The sequence below is a fragment of the Etheostoma cragini genome, chromosome 6 (assembly GCF_013103735.1).
Source record: "Etheostoma cragini isolate CJK2018 chromosome 6, CSU_Ecrag_1.0, whole genome shotgun sequence".
Taxonomy (NCBI): Eukaryota; Metazoa; Chordata; class Actinopteri; order Perciformes; family Percidae; genus Etheostoma; species Etheostoma cragini.
The window spans coordinates 22794217-22811188 of NC_048412.1; the positions used below are offsets into that span (position 1 = coordinate 22794217).

A 16972-nucleotide genomic window follows, 5' to 3' on the forward strand; every position below is an offset into this window, starting at 1 on the left:
CTACCAGTAACTGGTAACAGGTGTTCCACCGAAAACTGCGACCCATCAGGAACCTGACCGCAGAGGGCGCTGTTGCACATTGTCTGCCCGTGTGTGGTAGACAATGCTGGGCGGAGAACAAGCCAACCTGATGAAATATAAAACTTTAAAATACAATATAAAAATTAACAAAATACAAAAAAATGTATAATATAATATATACAAGAATCAGAATCAGTTTTATTGGCAATATAGTCCAAGGTTATAATCGTCCTACAGCTAAAACTAATACAGTCCAAAACAGCAGCCACTGTCCCGTTTTGACAACCTTTGAATGGGAAAGCCTGAAAGGTATTAATTCAAAAATATTGGTCATGTTAGAGGCTGTAGTTTGTTGTGTTGAAATCCATACTTATGTGTAACTTGCCATGTAGGCCATGTGACTTGACGACCCAGTTGCCTTGAACTTTGCCACACATAAAGCGGAACGTTTCTTCTTCGGCTTTTGTTTACGACCCAAGCATGAGGGGCAACACTTTATTCATTGGTGATTTTTCGTAATTCACACAGTTTGAGCAATTTAAACTAGCAGACAACCAATTGTGTCCATTAAAATTTATTTAACACGCTGTCCCCAAAATCCTAGCGTTACATACGTTTTTGTTTTTCATTCATCAGCTAACCTCAACGGCGACACCAACTGACTTTCTGTTGAATTTGACAACGAGTCAACCGCAGTTCAGCCAATCAGTGTAGAGAGCGTTAATTCTCGTCACTTCTCATTGGCTGGAATAGGAGGTGGTCCCTCAGCTTCCTCCTCTGGAATCACCCTAAAATAATTCCGACCTCTCCTCCTTGGGTGAAGGTTCATTGCGGTCGTTAGCTGGCTACTACTGCATAGAAACCTTTCAGCAAACATGTCTGGTCGTGTCCTCGTCGGAGTTAAGCGTGTCATTGACTACGCTGTTAAGGTAATATCCTTTCAACGAGCGTATTTAGGTTTTAAAATATTTTTCCTTTACTCACTCAGCTGACTTTTTGTGTTCAGCTCACGTAACGTTAGCTAACGTTAGCCTGTTGACATCAGCTGTCTGTGGCACAAGAGCTAATTCACACAACTAACTGTTCACGTATTGGAGTGCTCACGTATCAGTCTGCAGCTAAACTCATATGGTCATTTTACAGCATGCAGCTTGGTGAATAATTTAGGCTAAAAACGCTGCAATGTAAGACTTCCTGCTGATAACCAGCTGTAAGGTTGATGTTTTCTAGTTATGTAACCTAATGTCTGTCTATTGACATGTTCACCTTTTACATCAGTTTTTTTGTGGCTTTTTACACAATGGTGTAAGGTACAGTAACACAATCTTTCTTTCACCTTTAGTGAGGACACTGTCTTGCCCCAGATAAAGTGATAGATAGATAGATAGATAGATAGATACTTTATTGATCCCCAAGGGGAAATTCAAGACACCAGTAGCTTACAGACATCACACGCAACATACACATATATCACAACAGATGATAATAACCACAACAAACAAACATGTATATGAATATGGACAATGAAAGAAAAGATACTAAATGAAGAAAAAAATCCACATGCTTGTACTTAGGGAAATAGGCTTAACTGTAATCAATCTATGTTTCTTTGCAGTGACACATCTCTAGCTTTCTTCTGCTTACCTAATCCAATCGTGTCAGGAAGGTGATTAAACCGTTCAGTTTGATTGTTTGTATGTTTAAATAATTTTGTGTTTGGAAATACAATTTTGTTTTGCTTTACCTATGCTGTTGTTTGAGATTATGTCCTCTTTAAGGTACAGTATGTAACATTTCTGCATTAAAATGTCTAGAAAACAAACATACCTATGTTATATATTTTTATAAGTTGTGTTTTTACACTATCCCAAATGTTTCCATTCCGATTACAAACCCAGAGAAATCTGTTATTTCAATTTTGACTCGGGACGTTTCCTGTCAGTGGCGTCATAACCTTTCCCCCTCTAGTCTAAATCATACAATGTCACAGAAAGAAATACTATTAACCATAATACAGCTTTTTTTGCCCCACAGCATCATTTTGTGATTATTTACAATGGCTTGAATAAGTTTACAAACCCATGCTAAAGTTGATTAAAAAGTGGAATAAAAAAACATCTTTTGGAAATTGATCTTTATGGCTTAATTCAGAAAATTTAGGAAAATCCAACTTTTTAGGGACACCAATTTTCTTTGTGAATGAATAATGTATTGTAAATAAATAAATGTTCTTCCTTAAAATACAGGCAGCATAAGCATACACACCCCTGTGTTAAATTCCCATAGAGGCAGGCACATTTTAATTTTTAAAGGCCAGTTATGTCATGGCTCCACTATGCATCCTGATAAAGTTCCCATGGTCTTTGGAATTAAAATAGCCCCCCATCATCACATACTTTTCACCATACCTAGAGATAGGCATGGGGAACTTTCCATAAGATCATCTCTCAGTGCAAATCAAACCAGCTATTAAGTTAACTGAAATAAAACCATGCCAATCTCTAGGTATGGTGAACATGGTTAACAGCACTGGGCTAACCCACGAATAAGGTCACTCCAACCAAAAATCTCCTCCCTGCCAAATTTCTCCGCTAACAAAAAACCCTGTCCGCCCTGGTGTTAAAAACCTCCAAAAGGTGACATTGATATGTGAAATATATTGTGATAGTGGGATTTTAGCTGCTTGCTAATGTTAGCTTGCTGGCTCACTAGCTAATTGGTCCGCTTCCAATACAAATCAAGAGAATTGTTGTTATGCTGGTGAAGCTGCAGCTATTTTATTAGAATGACATGAATAAACGTAAAGTAATGAACTACAATGGGTAAACTTGTCCGTGAACAGATGCATACTAATTAGGGATGGTGTTTAACAATAAACACTACATCTCCCATAATTCCATGCAACTTCCCAACCTCGTCAAAAGTCAGTTTATCATCCGTTGTTTTTATTACGAGACCCCTAGCGGCAGAAAGTTTCATACTGTATGTTTAAATCACGTGTTCCCTCATTTATTAAGACTAAATGATTATCTTTGCTCTCGTAATTAATCTTCACATTAACTCTGGTCACATTGGTCTGAGCTAAAATTCAGGGAATTCTTAAAGCTTTGACAAGAGTTTAACAATAGTATGCTTTCTACTTTGTAGCAACAGTTTGCACAAATCCGAGTCCACAAAGAAATGTTTTATTAGTTTGATGTTGAAGTTCTTTTCTATAATTTTACAACAGGACATCAATAAATTCAAAGAATAAAAAAGGAGATGAGAGCTTATCAAAAAATGAATACATATTTTGCCAGCTACAGGGCTCCTGTTTAAACATGCATCACTTGCCCTTCACCTTTAAGACACCGTGCTGGCTCACTCACTTTGTGAGTTTCTCTGTCAGCGTGTCTGACAGTTTGCCCTAGCATCCAGGCTATCTGGAGTGTTTGTTATTCATCTTCAACCCCCCGTAGTGACTCTGTCCTGTGGCCTTCTTCCTCCTCAGATCCGTGTAAAGCCGGACAACAGTAGCGTGGTGACGGATGGCGTTAAGCACTCCATGAACCCCTTCTGTGAGATCGCTGTGGAGGAGGCGGTCAAGATGAAGGAGAAGAAGCTCATCAAGGAGGTTGTGGCTGTGAGCTGCGGCCCACAGCAAGCCCAGGTGGGTGAGATGGGGCCAGACTCTGCACCCCTCCCTTCTTAACCAATGTCCTCGAGACATACAGTGTTGTGTGGCAGGTTGCCTACTTATGGAAGGGTTCTTTTTAGTTGGTTTCACTGTTTTTTATAGGTTTTCACTGGGCTTCGCATCTTTATCTTACATACAGTTTTAGCAGAATCATGCTGTGATTAAGTGTTATATGTATGTGTAATGGATATGTATGTAATATAATGTCACAAAAGAAATATCTTTTTATTAAATAGCTGGCACAGACATACAGCATATCCACAATTTTAGCTCCAGAGGGTGTAATTAGTCATGCTGTAATTATAAAAGGCAACTTCAGAACTGAGCCAACATGAGAATGGGGGTATTACGCATAATGTGTTCAAATAAGTTGTTATAGAAGTTACCTGTGGTTGTGTCTATCTTTGACTGTTGATTTGAAGGTCTGATGGCCGAATTGTCGTCAGAATATACAGGGATATGCAAAGAAAGCCATTGTGTGTAACACTTCTTATTTTCATTGGAAAAAAAAGTAGTTGGATTTATTTATTATATAAGGACATACATTTAGTATAAATTGTAGCCCCTACCAGATTGTTTTAATCCTTTTGGGTGGGGTGAACTTTTAATTGGAGAGCAGAACCCCCTAAATAACTAAATAATAATTTCCCTGCAAAACAAGTAGTTTGACCCATATTTCCCCCTCACTTAGGAGACCATCCGTACTGCCCTTGCCATGGGAGCGGATCGTGGCATTCATGTGGAAGTGACAGGGAAAGACTATGAAACCATGGGACCGCTGCAGATCTCCAAGATCCTGGCTGCTTTGGCCAAGAAGGAAGAAGCTCAACTCGTCATCCTTGGCAAACAGGTTGAAAAAAGCACGGGCTGATTTCACTCATTAAATCTGATCAAACGTCCTGCTGTCGTACTCTGATAAAGTCGCTGTGCAGTGCACCTCTGTTTCCTTTAATCACTGTAATGTGTTGCTTTCGTAGGCTATCGATGATGACTGCAATCAGACTGGCCAGATGACCGCAGCCTTACTGGACTGGCCACAGGTGAGTTCAAGCTTTAATGCAGTTATTCTTAACAGGACCAAACCAGCCTGTCAAACAAAAAATGGTCTGACTCTTAAGTGATCAATGTAAATGTGATCATGTCAGTTTCCTTCTTTTCCCCCAACTTTTTTTTCCAGTTTGGTTTTATAAGTGTCAAATGTGTGACGTAGCAGCGCTGATATCAATCAGTTTGCCCCCGTCAGTTAGCAGAGACTGGTTTGAGTGATTAAGAGCGGCGGTGGTCCTGCATAGATGAGGTCAAAGGCTGCATGGACATTTGAAGTGAAGTTCCACTGGCTGGCCAATAGATGGAGCACTTTGTTGACAGGCTATCTCACAGTTCTCACAGTGTACAGTTTGAGCAAGAGGGTGGGAGCGTCCACGAAGGATAGCTCCTATGGTGCCATTTTAATGCTACCAAGCACTCACCTGCCGTTGGCATCCCTTTGACTGCCAGTCATTTTGGTGCCACTTTTACAGCAAATAACTTTACGTCTGACGCGTGTAAAGACTCTTTGTCCATTGTTTAATTCTAAAGAAACATGATGATATACAAAAGGCTCCATTACCTCATCTCACATTATGGCACCAAAACAGACGTATTTGTAAAAATAGGCTAACGATTGAGTCCCAACCAAGCGACTTGCTGTCGCATTATCGACAAATCACCGTATTGTCAGGAGACGCATGCAGACAGTTTTGACTTCTATCAGCTGTTAAGGTTTAATTACTACGGTTAACTAGCATTTTAGTTATCAATAATTAACCTGTGCCTATTTTCTTTTCTTACATATACGTACACTCTCTGTCTGTGCAAGATTAGGAATTATTGAGATTTCTCTTGGCACAGCTGCCAGAAGACTTACAACTTTGAGACAGGTTGCTCACGTCACATCTACGTTGTCAAGCTCTGTTGGAGGTTGCACAGTAACACTGTAACAAAAGTGCTTCTATTATCCTGCACTGGTCTCCGTCCAGAGCAACGGGATTAAAATGCAAAAATCCAGGAATGCATCAATACTGTCAGTTAAACGCGTTAACAAATCAACACGCACGCCACACACACTTGTTTGGGCTTGCGAGTCGGCCAAAGAGTAGTAACGTTACGCTTTGAGTGGATGGCAAATCCAAGACTCGAAATGGAATGTAACACTTTACATTGCGTGATAGATTATTTGCTCCAAGTGAGAATTGTATTCTATTGTCCATGCTGAAGTGTTAATGTGCTCTTCTTTGTGTTTTATTTTAATGCCATCGACCTGCCAGGGACTGCAGATTAAAAGCCGCCTGTAAATCTGGCACGTTTACATGTGGGACTCAAGCGCTCATGTTAGGCAGAAAACTGGGCAGCAAGATCCTGGGTCTGTCTGAGGTTTTACTCACTACTCAAGGCTTCTGCCTAAAAGGAAGTTTTTCCTCGCCACTGTCACACTAAATGCTTGCTCTTAGGGGATTACTGGAATTGTTGGGTCTTTGTTAATTATAGTGTGGTCTAGACCTACTCTATCTGCAAAGTTCCACGAGATAACTCTTGTTAGGATGTGATACTATAAATACAATTTAACTATTTATTGTCTCTCTTCTTAAATAAAATGAACAAACACATTTACCCTGGATTAGTTCAAATTAAATTGCAGTTACAAATTCCACTCAGCAGATGTGGCACAATGACTGTCTCAAGAACTGAAATATACTCACTGTTAACTATTGCAAAATTAACGGATGGATGAAAATGTTTTCCTGATGGACAAGATTTGACGATTCGTTTAATGTGTTTCAATTTATGAGTTTTCACTGTATCTTCATGTCACAGGGTACATTTGCATCAGAGGTGTCATTGGAGGGAGACAAGATTAAAGTGGTGAGAGAAATTGATGGTGGGCTGGAAACTATTAAGATCAACATGCCAGCAGTGATTACCGCAGACCTTCGACTCAACACCCCCAGATATGCCACCCTGCCTAACATCATGGTAGGTAGCAGGGAAACGGGTTCAGAAATACAAGAGGCGAGAATAAGGCATGAAATACTTTTCAGAAAAGAACTTGGATTTTGTATTCAGAAAATGTAACCGTATAAAGGCATTGTTACATAAATTAGTTAAGATGAGATAACATAGACATTTATGGATCCCACACTGGGGATTTCCCTGGTAACAGCAGCCCAACATTCAAACACAACAGGATAAGAAAAGTACACATGAAATAGAATAGAAAAATACGACAGGAAATAGAAAAAAATAAGAGTAATAGAAATATATAAACTATAAACATCTTTTTTTTTATACAGCTAGGAAAAATAAACATACTATTAAGTAAATGTATACAAGTGTGCAAACACAGTTATAATAGTAGTAATAATACATTTTATTTGTCTTTTATTTTTTCATTGAAAAGTCAAGCTCAAAGTGCTACAGGAGTTTTAGAACAGGTTAAAAACAGAAAGCAGAGAAGTAAAGTTTAACAAATGAAAGTTTAAAAAGGTTTTTAGGTCAGTGGTTTGTGGAGCCCTCAGGTGGTCTGGGAAGGAATTCCGCAGGCGAGGAGGGGCTGAGCAGAATCTGGCTTTCTGCTTCCCCCCCCCCAATCATGTAGAGCTTGGTCCTGGGGGTAGGAGGAGGACTTTGTTTCCAGAGCGGAGGTTACGTTAAACGTACAGTTGAGATACTAGTAAATAGTCCAGAATGTGTACTTTACCCTTCTCCTGTGTTTTCCTACTTCCAGAAAGCCAAGAAGAAGAAGATAGCCAACATGAAGCCTGCAGACTTAGGGGTGGACATCACATCCCGGTTGGAGGTGTTGAGAGTGGATGAGCCGCCACAGAGACAGGCGGGAGTGAAGGTGGAGACGGTGGAAGACTTGGTTAGCAAACTGAATGAGGCAGGGTTGGTGTAGAGGCTTTAGGAGCACGGAGCATGGACCTTGGCTGAAGGGTGAGTATCACTGTAACTACCGATATAGAGCCTGCCACAAAAGTAGATTATTATTAATATTATTATTATTCTTACATTACTAACCAAATATATGAGCAACATCCTAAGCAAGGATCCCACAGATTCAGTTCATTCTATTGATTCAGCTACAACCAACAATTATTTACATTACCAAGTAATCTGTGAATTATTTTATAGATTGATGGATTTAATGGTCAATGAATTTGAAAATGTTGTAATATGAATGTTTTTAGGTGGTCAATAAGCCAAATTAATATTCTTGATAAACCTATATGTGGGTGGCTTTTGGCCTGGAGGTAAAATGGTTGCCCCACAACCAGAAGGTTGGCGATCTGGATCCACATGTCAAAGTGTCCCTGAGCGAGACACTCGACTCAAAGTTGCTCCCCGGATGCTGTGTACATACAGATGGATTAAGAATAAAGTTTGATCCTTTTTGAGTTTGATGAGGAATTTAGCTTATGCATGCATGCATCAAAGTTATCGCCTGTGAGGAAGGATAGAATTACTTGCTCTGAATATTAATGTATTATCCTTTTATTATCACCATCTCTTCATCTTAAAAAAATAAATAAAAAAAATCTTTATCTAAGAGTATTGAGTCTTGTGGTGACGGAAGCTAAACTATTAAAAGATTTTAATTGCAACTCATATTGATCTACATTCTCTTCTCTCCTCGCAGGACTAATGAATTACTGGACTGTATTGCATAAGCATACCCGGCGGACTATCTTATGTATCGGTCTAATCCCTCTGTTTGAGACCGGGACTCCTGAGGATATGCACCGAGGTAGTGACAGAAGGGGAGAGTACTGAGAAACACTATCCTGCAGCAGCCCCAGACAACCCCAAAAGGATCATCTTGTCTTTTATGTGCATTTTAACTTCCCTTCATCTGTATCATAAGCTACAAATCCGACTTAAGACAAGAAGTCTTTATGCAATAATTGAAACCCAGAAACAACTATCACTATCATTCATGCTGCTGTTTGTATTACACTGTACACTACCAGTACGATGCATTTCACCCACAGGTACTTGGCTGTTTAATCTCGTGTATCTGTAGTCACACATGTTGAGAGGTGCCATTTGTGTAAATGATATATATGTAAATATGTACCCAAACATGGTGAGATGATAACGTCCTTAGATAAGTGTCATGTCTACTGGTAACTTGTATAGTTTGTGTAATTGTAACTGGGTTTCAGGACTGCGTAGACAGTGTCTCTCAGTATGAGCAGGGGAAGATGATCCTGAATCCGACTTTTACCGTAAGCGCCTAATTTGTTGATTGTGCAGAACATTACCTTGACAATAAAGCAGCCAGTCTTTTTCATATCTAAATACACATGTGACTGTTTCTTTTTAGTATTTCCTTTAGTTTAAACTTGACATTGTAAATAGGGAACAGATTATGGTGGGGAGAAAGGGAATATTTGTTGGAGTGGTGGTGACACCGAGGGATTTGTGTGATTAATTGTTTGACCCTGGTAAATTGATAGTATAATTTCTGTAGCACTGTTCTTTCAGTATAAAATGCTACATTACATTTGACCAGTAACCAGCTTCTGCACCATCTTATGTTAAATCAAGTACCGGTAGTAAGACTTTAAAAACACTTTGTTGCCAGACAGTTAGGTATACATGGCTTCAGTTTAAAAGCCTTTAATTTAACTATATGATCATGTTGGAAACTGCAGTTTGTGCTACTGATGAATCGTATTGCACTATACTGAGGGGTGTTTCTAATATTTAGCCTGATTGGAATGGGGTGGACAAAATTATGGTGCAAAAGCACCAAAAACGAAAGCCTCCAAATGACCATTATCTTGAATTGCCCCCTTTCTTGAAATAAAAAAAATATAATTAACTTATAACTATTGCATCCGTTCAATATTAACCATGAAATTTTGAAATAATCTAATACATTTAAAATAGTCATAGAAGTCCTAGTGCAAGGTAATTTTTTAATGTAAACACAATAGGAGTTTTATTTCTGGCATCGATGCTAATGGGGCGTGGCCTCACGTGCACAACTAAGGCTTTGACTCAACACAGGTGAGCCACTCGCGCGCCCTTCTGACGGGTGTAGCTCGAGCGCACAGGGGGACAGTGGTATAGTCATTGCTGGCCAAGACACCTAGGGTTTCTTCGCTTGTGTTTTTATGTGCTTGGATTTTAACTTCAAAATCAGCTAAAGAAGAAAAAAACTCTTCTCGGAAGTTCTGTGTGAATTACGAGCTACACGGCTGTAGTCCTGTTTTAATAAAATGACGTGGCCGGATGATTTTGGGAGGATAAACGCGGGGTTTCTGACCATTTTACTTAGTTTTACTTTTCAAGGTAAGATGGAACTTAAGTGCTTGCTTTACTTTGTTTGTTCCGAGAAAATTTATGGAGGGAAGAATGTCATAGGGCAACAAATGGGCTAAAAATTGTGTTTCTTTAGCAAATATTTTTTTCACTTTTGTTCACGTTGAACTAGCGTACATTCTTTTTTTTGTGTCTATTTTTGAAAGGAACAGACACTCACTATAATCATAGGCTAATTGCTTGCCATAGTTATTACATAGCCTAAACTGTATTGATTGATTTATTTATTTTTCTCTTCCTTTTTGTAAACGTCTAATCATGTACTACTGACAGGTGCATACTGTGAACTGGTGGTTTCTCCTGTTGGTCCTACTCTGGTCAATGCTATATGTGGCAGCAATGTGACTCTGGCTGTGTCCTTCAGTGGTGCCCCTGACCCAGCGGTTACCTGGTTCATGAAGGGGTTTAGCCTACCTGTCGTCACATGGACTATCAACTCCAAAACTCTCCCAGACATAGACGAAAACAGAAGAAAGGTGCTGAGGATTGAGCCAAATGGATCCCTTACCTTTGTAAATGTGCCACTTGAGTACACCAGCAACTACACTATTGAAATGACTAAATCTGGACTGGGAAGATCCTCGGCTACTTTCACTCTGGAAGTATTTAGTGAGTACTCTGATTTTGGAGATGTGTTGTTGTAGGATTTGAATTTAATGGCTGCTAAAACATATACATTATTCTGACCTGAACTTTCTTTGTTGAAGCTTTCACACATTGTCCCATGCAAATCCAGCTAAAGTTTTCAATTTTTGTCATCAAAGCAAGTGGCAACATTCTAATCTTGAGTACATTTTCCAATCTGCTGCAGAGTTGTGAGTTTGAACAATGTTTGTCTGAATTGTCTCTGGGCTGAATTAAGTTAGTGCTTGGGCAAATTGGGAGAAAACGGTTTACAAAGCCACAAGCTGTCTTAACACAAGATCCCTAATTTCCTCAAGTGAAGGTGAACTGCCCTGAAAAATCATGCAGATCCAACATTTGACTCAAGCCGCACATGTGCTGCAGCCTTTTTAGACTCTTTACCTTAAATGTTGACTGTATTTACCATCTGAAATATATATATATTTAAATGGATGAAATATATATGTACAAAACCTATATAAAATCTAAAACTTAATTGCAGTATTACTGCAAGTTAGTTTAGATTTTCATTGATTATCAAGCCAACATAAGTTTAATTTGTTCCAAAAATACAACCGTGTGTGCATTAGTAATGTAAGTAGCCAGCCCCCAAACAAGAGCCTTATCTTCCCCAGGTAGTCCAGTGAACTTCTTGCCAGCTGTGGGAACCAGAGTTGACTCTGAAGGCAAAATAGTGGTGGCTATCCAATGTGTCAGTGAGGCCTGGCCTAAGGCTGTGGTGTCATGGTCCAAAGGCAGCGAGGCTCTCACCAACGGGACAACCCACCAAATCAGCAGTGACACCACACAGCTTGAGATTCTGGGTTATAATGTCAGCAAATCTCTCCTCCAAATCTACTTTTGTAACTGTAGCAACCCACTGGGCAGCCAGAGGAGGGATATTCTGTTAACAGGTATAGTATTGCTGTTCTTGGTTCATTAGTTGTAGCATTAAGCAACAAGTACAGATGTTGAATACAATTTTGTGCAACTTCTACTCTACAATATTACAGCTGGAAAGACTGTACTTCTTAATCTACTACATTAGCAGATTACTAAATACTTTACACATTGATACATTAAAGCTAATTTATGGTGACACTTGTTTTACTGTAGGTTAAACAAGGTATATCACCTTTGTGCATGTAGCTTCATATAAACCAGCTGAAACATTAAAATTCTGCCTTTAAATGGATATGTCTTTTGACACTGAAGAAGCAGTTCTACAGAAAATGGCTGAAATTGTTAGTCGATCCAATCGTAATCTACAGAAAAGGACTCCATTTGTTAATCTGTTTAGAAAATCCCTCAATTGAGATGAATTCAAGCTTGTCTTTGTGTCATGTGATAGCAACCTCTACATATTTCATTCTGTGCTGTGCAGGTGTTCTCTGGATATTCCAGGTGTACTTGTTTATTTCATCCTGTTAATGTCTATTGAGCACCTGTACAATAAAAGAAAAACCCAGTCGCGCTTCCTCTCATTGTCTTATTTTCTTTTTCCATGTCAGAGTGAATAGTTTTACCTTTTGATATAAACTAATATGTTCATGTCCAAAACAAAGCAGTGACTTTGAGTCTAACAGCATATTTTGAGTTTTGTATTGATGGTTACCTCTTCCACCACAGCCATACAGCACATTGCATTCATTGTCATTTTTAAATACTGTAAGGATTCTATTCTATTGCCTTATTATTTGGAGCGCTTGCATTCTCTGAGTATAAGGAAACAATGGGCCCTCAGACAGAGTTAAGAAATACTTGAGATCCCCCCCCCCCTCGTTTACAACAAAGCTCTCTGTTCTTGGTATACCCTCACACCGCCCCTCTTCTGCCCTCTCTTGGTCTTCCCCCTCACTCACAACCCCTGTCTTTCCAGGACCGTCCATCTCAAATTCCAGTTTGTTCTCTAATCACAATGGAACAATCGTCACATTGACGTGGGAGGTCCCACCTACCTCTGTTGTTACAGGTAAATTCGTAATTTACTCAACGCAAATCTGGAATCCTAATGCCCAGAAGCCTGAAAAGCAGTGAGAAGGGGTGAGGAGGAGGGAGGGGCGAACTACCCTTGTTTTGTTTGAAATGACTTTGAATGTCAACAAGAAGGGCTGTCACCCAACATTAATTACAGCACCTTTTAAACGTCACACACAAACCCAACCTTCTTGTTTTGAGTTTGTACATCTCAGCAGAACTCAGTGTTATACAGAAACTCAACACAAGATAGGGGTGTAAACAATGTACAATGTGTGAAACCTCTAGCTGTGCAAGACTGTTTTGTGGGGGGGAAAAAATTAGGAATAAAGTTCAGCAAAAAATCTAATGTCTCAAATGTTTGTAGGTACATGATATAACTAAGATTTTCCTAATCCAAGGGGCCTGTAACATAAGTGAAATCAAATACCACTATATGCTTTGAATTTTCAACACTGATCTAGTATCATACTAAACCGAATGTCATGTGCTTTTGCAAAGGGTTTGACATCCAAATGAAGGGACCAGACCTCCTGGGAAAAAATCACACTCAAGCTAGCTTAAACGGATTCTACACCATCCAGCATGAGCTTGGCACTACCAGGAGTGCAGACATCTTTGTCCTCGATCCCAACTTGACGTACATGTTTCGGATTATCCCCAAAGCTCTTAAGGCAGAAGGAGACCCTTCTACGGTCCACAGAGTTGGTCCAGGTATGGAAGTTTGTTTTATTGTGTGTGTGTTAAAGCATCACACGGTCAGTGATGGTGCCACAGTAGTAAAACCATTGCTTACTGTTTGTCCTGGTGATACTAGGTGAAGGGCTGAGTAGATCTGCCATCGCTGGCATTGCAGCTGGAATCCCCAGCGGCATTGTCTTCCTAGTGCTGCTGGGCGGCTTCGTCTACTTCTGTGTCCAGTGGAACAAGAACAAAAGTAGGTGCTTGCTTAGCAAAAAAGGAATCTAGTAGGGCTGGGCGATGGACAGAATTAAATAGCACAGTATTCTTGACCAAGTACCTCAAAGTCGATATTGTGATAATATTATTGGGTAAACATTTTCACAAAAATGTTTTCACAATAAGATTTTTGATACGCAATCGTCAGTAATGACTAAGTAAATGGACTGTATTCATATAGTGCTATAAATGCTTCAGAACCATTCACACGCTGGCCGAGGCTGGCCTCACACATTTACACTCCTATGACGTAGCATTGGGAGTAATTTCGGGTTCAGTGTCTTGCTTAAGGACACTTTGACATGAGGGGCAGGTTGGCACTTCTATGAAAATTCTACGGAATACGGAATGAACAGAATGACTCATTTAAAGTATCGCTCCATCACGCAAATGATTTGATTGTGGGAAGCCGTGATCGTGATCAAAATTCAATAAATTTTTCAGCCCTAGTGTAGGACATAAAAAAATCCATGCAACAGAAGCTGGCCTAATGCAGCCTTTAAAACCAGCAAAAGACAACACTTACCATATGATATGATGATATCCAAAATGTAAGACTATATTGAGTCTTGTATCATATCGATCTATTGCCCAGCCCTAGAATCAAGTCTTGTCTAAACATGGTGACATCTTTTCTTAACATTCTGGGATTCTCTGATATTTTAAACTCTTCATTTTCTTTGTTTTGTAGGTCGACAAACAAGATATCCATTGTCCAAAACAGTTGAGAAGGTTAGAATCACATTAGTTAATAGTTACAATTGATGAGGAGCTTGTGGATTGTAGACTATTTAACATTATTATTCATTATAATTGTTTATTATTTTTTAATGCATCAAATACACTATGTATTCATCCATTACCATGTTTCAAAAATGAATTCTGCATCTGTTTTTTGGGCTGTTTGTTTAAGCTTCTTTCTTGTCATTCACAGGCAAAAACATCTCAAACAGAAACAACTCCCCCTAACCTGCTGACCGGAGGGCTGAGGTCGCCCCCTGATTACAACAGATTGCAGCAGGTAGGATTTCTAATTAAACACATTAAACAAAGTACAAGTGGAAAATTTTTTGGGTGATTCATAAAAAAGGAACTGGCTTGTTTTCTTTCAGACTCCCTCTGAAAGATCAATGGCTCTCCCAATATTTGGCACTCCTCTGCCTGTCAGAATTGCTACAACTGTCTAAACTCCCAAATTTGCTTTGATTTTTGTAAAGCATGCTATATATTTGTTTAATTTTAATGTATGATATTCTGTATTTATATTTTAACTGAAAGTAAGAATCAGTGTTATACATTTTACAGTGGAGATTGTGTGGTGTTTCTTCCACTTTTCTGTATAATCTGCAAGTTTAAGTTATTTTGTAACTATTTATTCATAATAAATGAGTATAAATCATGCCTGTAAATTTTATTTAGCTAAATATCAAGAAGTGTCCACTACCAATACTGCATCTTCAAGTTCAAAACATTTTCACTGTAACTATACTGTTTTACCACTGTAGGTCCTTCACTATATTATTAGAACATAATGCTCACTTGGATTAAAAAAAAACTTTTGTTCTGCTTTTATGATCGACCTACTGATCAAAGTAATGTATTGGCTTTTGGTGTATGGTATGGCTTTTTTGATCAATTAGAAATGTATGCAGAATCAGTATTTGCTCTAAAAAAAGTTAATATTGCTTGCATAAGTAAACTTATTTATTTTTAAAAATGGATCATACCACTTTTATATCAGTTAAACTGCACCCCACTGTAATGCTTTGCATATGTTTCCCAATTTAAAGACGCTGATAGGGATGTAAACATGATTGTCCTTTCAGTCAACAGTGTGCATGACTTGGCAGGGATGTTTTGTATCCATTGATTGAGTCATTACGGTAATCTTGTGATAATTCTTTATTTCAATCCCTGACATTTAAGCACCTGTAGGACCATGCATTAAATAGTTAGGGGGAACAAACTGACTAATATGGAAAACATGTTTACACAGCCTTCATTTTGTTTATGGTGCCCTTGTGGAACAGATAACGACTGGGGGCTTTCCTAGCGGACCTTACTTCCTTATCACTCAAGATTTTACTTGGCAAAATAGTTGGTTACACTTTACTTGAAGGTATCTACATGATAGTGACATGACACCGTCATGAACGTGTCATAAACAAGTCAAACGTTTGACGTAACGCTTCTTTTAGTATCATTTGGTTTTGTCATGACAAGTTAAGGTTCATGACAGTATCATGTCCCTCTTACGTAGATACCTTCAAGGAAAGTGTTACCAAATAGCTTCTTGTTCACTATTTTCAAGCTTTGGTATGTCCAACGTACTTTATGACAGTGATCTGCTGATCTATGTGGATTCAGTCTTGGTTAGTGGGTGGATAACGAGATGAAGCCTTTGAAAGGATGGTGGTGTGGTTTTGTTTCCTCCGGGGACATAAAATGCTGTTGTGCTCAGAAAAGCGGTATGTAAAATACAGTACATTTACTATTATTTAGCACGTAATCCTCGTTATGTGTCTCACCATTGTATCCCGTCACCCTCTCTCCATGTGATTGCACTTTGATCAGCTTACTAATAGTTTTTACTGATGTGGGGGTTGATGACAAGTGGAGAGATACTCTGCAGAGCCAGGTTCCAGACTTGACAGGGGCTCGTTTGATCATCCCTTGTTCTTTGGCATCTGTATTTCAAGCTATTTCACACTACTAGTACTGTAGCTGTTTCTCTACAGCAGCACTCAACAGTTCAAAGGTTGAAATAACAGCTCTTTTATTTCTAAATACCAGTACTTGCTTGAAATCGTTTTTGGAATACAGTTTCTCTAAATGCATACATTGTGATGATCCATTATTTTTGAATGTTTTCTTATGCACACATATTTTATCCAGGAAGAGAAACAAAACTAGACTGGAGCCTAGAGAGGTATGGTGTTGCCGGATACAGTGCATGTAGTACAGTGCATGCGGTACCCTGATGCATCTTCTGTTGTAGGGAACACACATTCAAATAGTTGTTATATGTTTCCATCTGGGTGATCTGATGTTTTTAAGTACATATTTCGGGCAGCAGATGGTGCTTTTGTGCAGTGTTAAAGACATCCCATCACAAGATTTTCAACCTTTAAGTACAATGGAAATTTTAATTTTTTATAAAGTTTATTATACTTAAATACAGATGTATCATAATAATCATAGTGAGTTGTCAATGCTGCAGTTGTCTATTTTGTGTTTATTTATCTTTAATGCTCATACTATTTTTGTCTTACTGATATACAGTGGTGTGAAAAAGTGTTTGCCCCCTTCCTCATTTCCTGTTCCTTTGCATGTTTGTCACACTTAAGT

At 38.9% G+C, this 16972-nt stretch overlaps 2 protein-coding genes across 2 annotated transcripts; both read left to right on the forward strand.

Moving 5' to 3' along the window:
* Positions 1 to 706: 706 nt before the first annotated feature.
* On the forward strand, positions 707 to 9038 carry etfb (electron transfer flavoprotein subunit beta). Its single transcript, XM_034874801.1, has 7 exons — positions 707 to 950; positions 3512 to 3670; positions 4389 to 4547; positions 4675 to 4737; positions 6551 to 6709; positions 7461 to 7669; positions 8373 to 9038. The coding sequence occupies exons 1-6, from the start codon at positions 897 to 899 to the stop codon at positions 7629 to 7631; spliced, it is 765 nt and encodes a 254-aa protein (XP_034730692.1). The 5' UTR covers positions 707 to 896; the 3' UTR covers positions 7632 to 7669; positions 8373 to 9038.
* Positions 9039 to 9765: 727 nt separating this feature from the next.
* On the forward strand, positions 9766 to 15149 carry vsig10l (V-set and immunoglobulin domain containing 10 like). Its single transcript, XM_034874872.1, has 9 exons — positions 9766 to 10033; positions 10337 to 10672; positions 11323 to 11601; positions 12567 to 12659; positions 13166 to 13378; positions 13482 to 13601; positions 14316 to 14356; positions 14559 to 14645; positions 14737 to 15149. The coding sequence occupies exons 1-9, from the start codon at positions 9961 to 9963 to the stop codon at positions 14809 to 14811; spliced, it is 1317 nt and encodes a 438-aa protein (XP_034730763.1). The 5' UTR covers positions 9766 to 9960; the 3' UTR covers positions 14812 to 15149.
* Positions 15150 to 16972: the final 1823 nt, after the last annotated feature.

What these genes read in the sequence shown, in the direction of transcription:
- etfb (XM_034874801.1), top strand. Translation starts at nt 897, where the DNA reads ATGTCTGGTCGTGTCCTCGTCGGAGTTAAGCGTGTCATTGACTACGCT. An exon ending in TCATTGACTACGCTGTTAAG is followed by an intron (nt 951 to 3,511) that starts GTAATATCCTTT and finishes CTTCCTCCTCAG; the next exon opens with ATCCGTGTAAAGCCGGACAA. An exon ending in GCGGCCCACAGCAAGCCCAG is followed by an intron (nt 3,671 to 4,388) that starts GTGGGTGAGATG and finishes CCCCTCACTTAG; the next exon opens with GAGACCATCCGTACTGCCCT.
- vsig10l (XM_034874872.1), top strand. Translation starts at nt 9,961, where the DNA reads ATGACGTGGCCGGATGATTTTGGGAGGATAAACGCGGGGTTTCTGACC. An exon ending in ACTTAGTTTTACTTTTCAAG is followed by an intron (nt 10,034 to 10,336) that starts GTAAGATGGAAC and finishes TACTACTGACAG; the next exon opens with GTGCATACTGTGAACTGGTG. An exon ending in ACCTACCTCTGTTGTTACAG is followed by an intron (nt 12,660 to 13,165) that starts GTAAATTCGTAA and finishes GCTTTTGCAAAG; the next exon opens with GGTTTGACATCCAAATGAAG.